At 47.3% G+C, this 10,348-nt stretch overlaps 1 protein-coding gene across 1 annotated transcript in view; it reads right to left on the reverse strand.

Annotated features, from left to right (window-relative positions):
- LOC109896298 (protein O-mannosyl-transferase TMTC1) overlaps positions 1-10,348 on the reverse strand; it is a 100,178-nt gene that overhangs the window by 14,454 nt on the left and 75,376 nt on the right. Inside the window, exons 10-13 of the mRNA XM_031831833.1 lie at positions 8,011-8,124; positions 4,552-4,695; positions 3,309-3,417; positions 2,731-2,833 (exon numbers count right to left, since the gene is read on the reverse strand). Coding sequence (XP_031687693.1) covers positions 2,731-2,833; positions 3,309-3,417; positions 4,552-4,695; positions 8,011-8,124 — 470 coding nt within the window. The remainder of the gene's footprint in view (positions 1-2,730; positions 2,834-3,308; positions 3,418-4,551; positions 4,696-8,010; positions 8,125-10,348) is intronic.

A 10,348-nucleotide genomic window follows, 5' to 3' on the forward strand; every position in this document is an offset into this window, starting at 1 on the left:
GCAAGAGAGAGAGAGAGGTGTGTGAGAGTGAGAGAGAAAGAGGTGTGTGAGAGAGAGAGAGAGGTGTGTGAGAGCGAGAGAGAGAGGTTTGTGAGAGCGATAGAGAGGTGTGTGAGAGTGAGAGATGTGTGAGAGCGAGAGAGAGAGGTGTGAGAGAGTGAGAGAGAGGGGTGTGTGTGAGAGAGAGAGATGTGTGAGAGCGAGAGAGAGAGGTGTGTGTGTGAGAGAGAGAGGTGTGTGTGTGTGTGTGAGAGAGAGAGAGAGAGAGAGAGAGAGAGAGGAAGAGAGAGAGAGGTGAGTGTGAGAGAGAGGTGTGAGAGGGAGAGGTGTGAGAGAGAGAGGTGTGAGAGAGAGAGGTGTGAGAGAGAGAGGTGTGTGAGAGAGAGTTGTGTGTGAGAGAGAGGTGTGTGAGAGAGAGAGGTGTGTGAGAGAGAGAGGTGTGTGAGAGAGAGAGAGGTGTGTGTGAGAGAGAGAGAGGTGTGAGAGAGAGAGAGAGAGAGGTGTGAGAGAGAGAGGTGTGAGAGAGAGAGAGGTGTGAGAGAGAGAGAGAGATGTGTGTGAGAGAGGAAGAGAGAGAGGTGTGTGTGAGAGAGAGAGAGAGAGAGAGAGAGAGAGAGAGAGAGAGAGAGGTGTGTGTGAGAGAGAGGTGTGAGAGGGAGAGGTGTGAGAGAGAGAGGTGTGAGAGAGAGAGGTGTATGAGAGAGAGTTGTTTGTGAGAGAGAGATGTGTGAGAGAGAGAGGTGTGTGAGAGAGAGAGAGAGGTGTGTGTGAGAGAGAGAGAGGTATGAGAGAGAGAGGAAGAGAGAGAGAGGTGTGTGAGAGAGAGAGAGAAGTGTGAGAGAGAGAGGTGTGAGAGAGAGAGAGGTGTGAGAGAAGGAGAGAGAGAGGTGTGAGAGAGAGAGGTGTGTGAGAGAGAGCGGTGTGAGAGAGAGATGTGTGTGAGAGAGGAAGAGAGAGAGAGGTGTGTGAGAGAGAGAGAGAGAGGTGTGAGAGAGAGGTGTGAGAGAGAGAGAGGTGTGAGAGAGAGAGAGAGTTGTGAGAGAGAGAGGTGTGTGAGAGAGAGAGAGAGAGAGAGAGGTGTGTGTGAGAGAGAGAGAGGTGTGAGAGGGAGAGGTGTGAGAGAGAGAGGTGTGAGAGAGAGAGGTGTGTGAGAGAGAGTTGTGTGTGAGAGAGAGGTGTGTGAGAGAGAGAGAGGTGTGTGTGAGAGAGGTGTGTGAGAGAGAGAGAGGTGTGTGTGAGAGAGAGAGGTGTGTGTGTGAGAGAGAGAGGTGTGAGAGAGGAAGAGAGAGAGAGGTGTGTGAGAGAGAGAGAGAGAGAGAGAGAGAGAGAGAGAGAGAGAGGTGTGAGAGAGAGAGGTGTGAGAGAAGGAGAGAGAGAGGTGTGAGAGAGAGAGGTGTGTGAGAGAGAGCGGTGAGAGAGAGAGAGAGAGAGAGAGAGGAAGAGAGAGAGAGGTGTGTGTGAGAGAGAGAGAGGTGTGAGAGGGAGAGGTGTGAGAGAGAGAGTGGTGAGAGAGAGGTGTGTGAGAGAGAGTTGTGTGTGAGAGAGAGGTGTGTGAGAGAGAGAGGTGTGTGAGAGAGAGAGAGGTGTGTGTGAGAGAGAGAGGTGTGTGTGAGAGAGAGAGGTGTGTGAGAGAGAGAGAGAGGTGTGAGAGAGAGGAAGAGAGAGAGAGGTGTGTGAGAGAGAGAGAGAGGTGTGAGAGAGAGAGGAAGAGAGAGAGAGGTGTGTGAGAGAGAGAGAGAGAGGTGTGAGAGAGAGAGGTGTGAGAGAGAGAGAGGTGTGAGAGAAGGAGAGAGAGGGGTGTGAGAGAGAGAGGTGTGTGAGAGAGAGCGGTGTGAGAGAGAGAGATGTGTGTGAGAGAGGAAGAGAGAGAGGTGTGTGAGAGAGAGAGAGAGAGAGAGAGAGAGAGAGGTGTGAGAGAGGTGTGAGAGAGAGAGAGGTGTGAGAGAGAGAGAGAGTTGTGAGAGAGAGAGAGGTGTGAGAGGGAGAGGTGTGAGAGAGAGAGGTGTGTGAGAGAGAGTTGTGTGTGAGAGAGAGGTGTGTGTGAGAGAGGGGTGTGTGAGAGAGAGAGAGGTGTGTGAGAGAGAGAGAGGTGTGTGTGAGAGAGAGAGAGAGGTGTGAGAGAGAGAGTAAGAGAGAGAGAGGTGTGTGAGAGAGAGAGAGAGAGGTATGAGAGAGAGAGGTGTGAGAGAGAGAGAGGTGTGAGAGAAGGAGAGAGAGAGGTGTGAGAGAGAGAGGTGTGTGAGAGAGGGCGGTGTGAGAGAGAGAGAGATGTGTGTGAGAGAGGAAGAGAGAGAGAGTTGTGAGAGAGAGGTGTGTGAGAGAGAGAGAGAGAGAGAGAGAGAGAGGTGTGAGAGAGAGGTGTAGGAGAGGTGTGTGAGAGAGAGAGACAGAGAGAGAGGTGTGAGACAGAGATAGACAGAGACAGACAGAGACACAGAGAGAGAGAGAGACAGAGAGAGAGAGAGAGGTGTGAGAGAGAGAAGGTGTGAGAGAGAGAAGGTGTGAGAGAGGTGTGTGAGAGAGAGAGACAGAGAGAGAGGTGTGAGACAGAGACAGACAGAGACAGACAGAGAGACAGAGAGAGAGAGAGAGGTGTGAGACAGAGACAGACAGAGAGACAGAGAGAGAGAGAGAGAGAGAGAGAGAGAGAGAGAGAGACAGAGAGAGAGAGAGGTGTGAGTAAGCTAACAGATCAACATTCTCCTCTCCTACCAACCCAACGGAACTCACCGGTATCAACCAGAAACACTCCGTAGTTATTATGCAGGTCCGAGCTGTCCGGGCAGCTCTCTATGCCTTGAAGATAAACGTCATTGGCCTCCGCAAACCGCTTCTATAATAAAAAGAATACGAGATCAATAAAATAGTTCTATTGAATTATTGAGTATGAGCTGATGTCATGTGTGAAATTGTGGCTACGCTGAGATAAGGTTAGAAAGAGCCTGTGGTAATAGAAGGTTAGGGAGTCAGTGAGCGTGTTTAATTGAACAAGCCAAAGTAATGGCACAGTGACTGGAGTTCCCGGCAGCAAGATTAATGATCTACAGCGAATTTTAATTGAATTCTGAATCCATGGAAAGGGGGGAAGGGGGGCTATAGCAGAACTCACATTGCCTAACATGCTCTTACAAAAGTGTGTGTGTGAGTGCATGCTAAGTATGTGTGTGAGAGAATGTGTGTAATTTTGTGTGTGTATGCAACCAGTGCATAGATTGAGACATCACTGGAATGGCGTGTGTATTACCTGCAAAGCGTGTGTGTGTGTGTGTGTGTGTGTGTGTGTGCGCGTGCATGTACGTGTGTGTTACCTGCTCTGCATAAAGTGATGCTAGACTGGAGTAGGCGTCAGCGAAGTGTGGGCCGAACCGAATGGAGTCTCTCAACAGAGCCTCTGCCTCTTCCTTCTTCCCTTGGGACCTGAAATAACATCATCATCATCATCATCATCATATGGCTATGTTGTGTCCGTTTTCTGCTGACACACAAACACACACACACCCGCTGTGTATCCATACAGTAGATGACCTGGAAAAAGTGTCAGGCCCAGCAGGAGTAATGGGAACCCATGTTGGGTCTGTCTCTAGGCCCGAGGCTGTTCACAGGTCGTAATTGAAAATATAGACCTGATGGATCTGTGGCGCAATGATGAAGTTAATTTGATTCAACATTAGAGATAGCCACGCCAGCAGGGAATGCTGCTGTGTGTGTGTGTGTGTGTGTGTGTGTGTGTGTGTGTGTGTGTGTGTGTGTGTGTGTACTACAAACACTTTACACTCCCATCAATGTTGATGTTGATGGATCTGTAGCGCAATAATGGAGTTAATTTGTATTGCCAATACTGCCATGTTTCTCCATTAGCAGGAATGCTGCTGTGTGTGTACTACAAACACCGTACACGCCCATCAATGACAATAAAGTAGGTGGGGGCTATAATGCAGACAGTAAACAAACAGTAACAGAATACTCCCACTGTCCCGGCAAACGCCAAGTCTGCTGCGCTGGTGTGTCTGTGTGTGTGTGTGTATGAAAGTGTTTTGTTGTTCTAACAAGCCCCCACCTAAGCCCCTCCTCTTTGTGTCTACCCAGTGATTTCATGAGTGCTCTGTTTATCTCTGTGTTAAACTAAATGTTTTTCCAATCAGCCTCCTGCCAGAGTGACAGGGATGAGTAGAGCAGAGCAGTGTCGATGATGTGACACACACACACACACACACACACATACACACAGCCCTAATGAGCAACAAGCAGAACAGCTCGCCACCACGTGTATAAACTATTTCCCCTCAGCGCTATGACTGTGTGAGAAAGAACAGACACAGCATTCTGCTAATGTAAGCCATTTATCCTCAGGTAGGGCACTGTGTGTCCCTCGTTATGTGAGCTGCAGGGACAGCGTGTGTACAAATGAATGGGGTGCGAGCCTTGTGCTGAGACCTCTGAGTGCACGCACAATGTGTGTGTGTGTGTGTGTACGCCTGCCGTGTGTGCATGCATGTGTGTGTATATGTATGCAGGTGTGTGTGTGTGTGTGTGTGTGTGTGTACATCCTACTTGAGCAGGTTTCCCAGGTTGAACAGGGCTCTGTTGTGCTGGGGGTTGGTGTCCAGGGCGGTCCTGTAGTAGTGCTCGGCATCCTCTGGGTGGCGTGTCAGAGTACCCAGGTTGTTCATGGCACTGGCATGGCGAGGGCACAACCTGGAGAGGTTAGAGGAGGGGGAAGAGAGGAGGAAAGGAGAAGAGCAGGAAAGTAGTTCAGGGAGAGGAGGAGAAGAAAACAAACAGGTATCTTCAAGTTCCAATCTGGAAGAAAACATTCTTCCTTCATTTTGTGATGACCGCTACTGGTTGAAAAGGTGCCTGATCGGTCTGGTCCTTGAAATCGATGCCGATGACAGGAAGCAATTTAGCACTTTGGGGACCCTTCTCATGTATCCTTACATGACCCCCAAAGCACTACAAGAAGACGACATGACCCCCATGATACGTCATTAGGATGAGTGGTTGTTATCCTGATAATGGTTATCGTACACAAAATGGCTTCTGTAAATCAATCATTCTAGAGTGTCTGAAAAAGGCATGAAACGCCCTTAAAGAGCATTGAGTGCTTTTAGAAAGGATCGGGACAAAGGTGGCATGTAATTTGTAAATCCATTTGAATTATTAGTGCCATAACTGTGAGAGAAACTCATCACAACGCCGGGGGGCGAGGGGTGAAACAACGTCACGACAACCGTGTCCATTTCCATGGCAACTCGGGCTCCTTTCCATTGGCTAACGAGTCACAGTTTACGTCGCCTTTCAGTGTGACACTGCCTCAAAAGGAAGCAGTGTGGACTTAGTGGCACGCACACTGCCGTAAGCACACTGCCGTAAGCACACTGCCGTAAGCACACTGCCTTAAGCACACTGCCGTAAGCACATTATTGATCCCCACACACACACCATCACCCAATCGAATGTCTTAGCAGGGGACCAGAACACTAAACCTGAAAAACAAACTAATAAAACAACCTCGAAAGCATGCAATAAAACCCACAACTCCAGGGTAACAACATCGCCTCTCTCTCTTACCACCTTTTAGCCCAAATGAAAAACAAGAAAAATGAGCTACGAACCTCATTTGAAGTAGAGGTAAATTGCCTGAGGGTTAAACTTTGTTGTCTGAAAAAAAAGGCACCCTATTCCAGAAATACTTAAAGAAATGAGGAGATGGTAATGTCATTGGCCAATGACTGTATAATGTAACATATAATGCCTCGACTGTAGACCAATCGCGTTCACGTTGTCATGCTGCGTCACGCGGTTGCTAAGTTAAGCGTCACGCAATCCCTCCTACCTACGCAATGTCCCGATTTCAAAGCTATACGGTATTAAAGAGAACAAGTTATTATCTCACGTCGTGGTAGCATTTGTCACGTTGTTTTTCTTGTTCACGCAATTCGTGCTAATATTGGGTTTTTGAGCTAGGGCCCAATTGACTCCCACTTGTCAAGATTGACCAAGAATGCACCGTGCAGCCCTTTGACAACGTACAAGCAACGTACACAATAGCCGTTAAGAAACAAATGGAATTGACCACCTCTTCATTTCCTGAAGTATTTCTGCCTTATTCCCTATACAGTACACTACCTTTGACAGAACATAGAGAAAAGGGTACCATTTCAGAGCAGCCTCTGTGTAGAGAGTCGTGGTTTGGAGGGGGACAAAGGCAGCAAAGGGTTCTGGACAGGATTATAACAGCACACATGCAGGATCCTGTTGCTCTACGTAGATACAGGCAGGAGAAGGCATGCGAGGGGAACAGGAAAAGAGAGAGAGAGAGGGAGAAAGAGAGGGAGCACACTTCTGCTCGTCTGTCTTTGACTACGTGGAGGGATGAGACAGAGATGGGAAAAGGGGAAGGGGGAGGAAAGTGGATGAAATGATGGGGTATTCGGAGGATGGAGAGATGGATGGATAGGGGGATGAGGAATATAGAAACGGGTAAGGGAACTGATTTAAGGTCTGAGATATGCATCCCTATATACACACACACACACACACACACACACACACACACACACACACACACACACACACACACACAAACACTCTAGCTAAGCCGGCTCACGGAGCATCCTTCAGTGAGCGTCTACATTTCTGCCAGGGGGGATAGAAAGGTAAAAGAACAAACTGCAGAAAGAGAAAAGAATGATCCCACTGGACCTAAACCCTTCTGTCAAAATATGTCAAACTGGCTCTAGCTAGCGCCTGGCACACTGGAAGAGAGGAGAGGGGGAGGAGGGGAGAGAAGCGAGAGCAGGAGGGACGGGACATGGAGGGAAGGGGGGGGAGGAGGGAAAACAGGAGGAGGGGAGAGAAGAGAGAGGAGGGGGGAAGGGAGGAGGAGGGAAGGGAGGAAGAAGGGAGGAGAAGGAGGAGGGGAGAGAGCCTCAGACACAGCAGCAGACACACACAGCATGATTTCCCTGCTCCTGTCAGTCAAATACTGACGACTGAGACAAACAAACTCTCTCACACACACACCCGCACAACTACACAGAGACAAAATGACAGAGCACTGAAAGGATCATCAGTTATGACTCAAGAAGAATGGAGGGTGGTAGTGGGGAGGGAAGAGAGGGGGACGAGAAAAAGGGAAAGCTGGACTGGGGGATAAATATATAGCCCTCTGGGCCAGGGCCAGTGACAGGCAGAACAAATGGATCCCTTCTTTCATTAGGTAGAGCGCTGGGTGTTTGTGTCTCACTGAGATGAATGGGGTGCAAGCATCGAGCTGAGACAAGGCCATTACATGCTTGAGAATATGCAATCTAGTGTGTGCCTGTGTGTGCAAGCAAGAGAGCGTGTGTGCCTTCATGCATTTATGTGCAGAAAACAGAGTTCCTCCTGATTTAATAAAATTGTGTTTTGTAATTAATTGAGTGGGCGGACCATCAACCTACGATAGTCAATAACGTGTCTCCTACTTAAATGAATTAATTCTAGTTAGGCCTGGAGGTACAGTCTAGACATTATAGGGACGACACGCCATATTAAGAAAGATGTCCTCTCTTTGTCCTGGAGCAAGGGCGAAGAACTGTTCTCCGTTGAGACCTATCTGACCGTTTCTTGACCGCTTGCTGATTGAGGTTTGGAGCCAAGATTTCAATGGGGTTTCTTACCGTTTCTCAGTGGGGTTTTCTGTCATTTTGAATGTAACTTGAAAACTTTCAGGTCCAGGAGTGGGTGAGGTCACCTGAGGTTTCAAACATGCCCTGAGAACCGAGACTGTGGTTTTGGCAGAATGACCGTATCCCTGAACGTTGAAAAGCTGATGGTGTTATTGCGGTTGAGGAATGATTGTGGTTTGGCGGGACTGTGTCCAGTTGACACGGTGATCAGCATGAAACACCTAAACTCACTCTTATTCTTGTAGTTTTACTTTCTTGGACACTGAGACTGACTTTAGAGCAGATTTGTAGTGGTGTAAACAGCAAAAGCTCTGTCATTATGGACACTATAACTGACCTGAGAGCAGTTTTGTAGTGGTGGATGGCCTCCTGGTGGCGCCCTCTGTCTTTCAGGAAGTTGGCGTAGTTGTAGTGAACCTTGGCATTGTGAGGCAACGTCTGGATGCCAGACCTGTAGTAAAGAGAGAGAGAGGATGAGGGGAAAAGGAGGAGAGGCAGTGAAGCAGATGAACAAACCACACCGCCACCAAACCACACCCCCACCAAACCACACCCCCAAGACAACTCTCGCTTGGCTTCAGTCGTGGCCGCTAGCATTCTTAATGAGCATTCTTCAAAACAAGGCCAAATCAGGAAGTGCAGTCTCCTTTTACTGCATGTGTTCGTCTCAAGTTCTATAAGTTATTGATGGCCTTTGCCTTGTCATCAACTGCAATTCGACTGGGTGCACTGAATTTGCTCGCCCTGGCCCATTGCGGATTGATACTACAGTTTAATAAAAAGCTTAGGCTACAGTAACGAGTGATAGTAAAAAATAAAAAAAATAATTAAATCCAGTTTTTTTCCCCTCAATATGTCTGGAGTGTTGACAGTCATCATTGTTGTAATTGGCTTCAACGAGGGCATGTCTGTCCTCATCGCACTTCTCCTAAAATAAAATAAAAATACTAGGCTCCTGTAAATTGCATATGTGTGTGGCCCGTTCTCAAGAAGCAAAATATAGCCTAGGCCTGCCGTTGATACTGCATTATAGGACTAAATCATTGAAATATGTTTGGAGAAGTGAATCTTTGGTAGCTGGATGAGAGGTGCTGTTTGGAGATGGGGTTGGATACCTGAACGAGTGAAATGAAGAATGCAAGTAAGATTTGTTTATGTTTTAGGATGTGTAGTAGATGTTTCATTCAAGGCACTCTGACGAATAGACCATTTAAACACCTTTTATGGATAGGCTAGGATAAAGGCAAGGATAAAAAAAAGACAATGCATTGCCATTGAACCAGCATTTGTTAGTAGCCATGGCCTAAGGTAAGGGTAGCCTATAAAGGGCTTGGTCTTTAATCATATAAACCCCCCCCCAAAAAGCAATCTGTTTTTTAAAACAACAACAATATTTCTACATTGGCCAATGTATCATTGTATCCTATTTGCAGATTCTCAACAAAAAAACAACATAGGTCTGAAAGGTTTGAAGGATTGTGTCTTTTGTAATCGGAACGAGGGCCGCTCTTTGAAAATGGAGATGGATAGCGTACTCGAAAAAGTTCAATGAATTATGCAGGTATGTGAATTATGAATAATAAAAAGCATGAGGGCTAAAACCTCTCAAATATTTCAAAGCACTCTCCGGAGACCATTTAAAACCCCTTTAATCATAGGCTATTTGGCTAATGGCCAGGATAAAAACACACACCTTTGAGATGCTGCTAAACCAGCCTTCATTAAGAGGAGGGTAGGCTATGCTTGGTTTTGGAGGGAAACCAATCATTTCTAACTACGAGATTTACCGACACAAAAGGTACTGGATAGGCTGCGCTTCCGCTCTCGAAATCCAACTGAATTACTGTTAAGACCTGCTTTTGGTGGGTCTGAAAAAAGTCCCTTTAGCGCTGCATGAAATTGTCACTATTGCGCAAATATTGCCCCCTCCTCCCACTTCAGTGCAAGCTAGCTGATGTTAGACAAGTAAATTGCCTAGATCCCAGAATGAGAGATGGAGGGAGGGAGGGAGGGATGAAATGAGGTGTCTTAGTAGCCTGTCCTTATCTGTTAGCGAAGCAGACAGGAAGAGGAACGAACAGATAAACTAATCGATAAACAGCAGGAAGCAGAGTCTGGGAGAGAGATAACGTCTGCTGAGGACATATACTGTAGATGGGGTCAGGGGTGTGTTTACGTGTGTGTGTGTGTGTGTGTGATTAGCATGTAATCTGACCCTGCCATGTTCTAATAAACAGCTTTATATTCACACCCATTAATCTGGCATGTAAAACAACATGGAAAGGAGAGAGTGTGGAAGGAAGGAGAGAGGAAGGGTAAATAGTAGGAGAGAGGAAGGGTAAATAGTAGGAGAGAGGAAGGGTAAATAGTAGGAGAGAGGAAGGGAAAATAGTGGGAGAGAGGAAGGGTAAATTGTAGGAGAGAGGAAGGGTAAATAGTAGGAGAGAGGAAGGGTAAATAGTAGGAGAGAGGAAGGGTAAATAGTAGGAGAGAGGAAGGGTAAATAGTAGGAGAGAGGAAGGGTAAATAGTGGGAGAGAGGAAGGGTAAATAGTGGGAGAGAGGAAGGGTAAATAGTAGGAGAGAGGAAGGGTAAATAGTAGGAGAGAGGAAGGGTAAATAGTAGGAGAGAGGAAGGGTAAATAGTGGGAGAGAGGAAGGGTAAATAGTAGGAGA

Source organism: Oncorhynchus kisutch, linkage group LG9, assembly GCF_002021735.2.
Source record: "Oncorhynchus kisutch isolate 150728-3 linkage group LG9, Okis_V2, whole genome shotgun sequence".
Taxonomy (NCBI): Eukaryota; Metazoa; Chordata; class Actinopteri; order Salmoniformes; family Salmonidae; genus Oncorhynchus; species Oncorhynchus kisutch.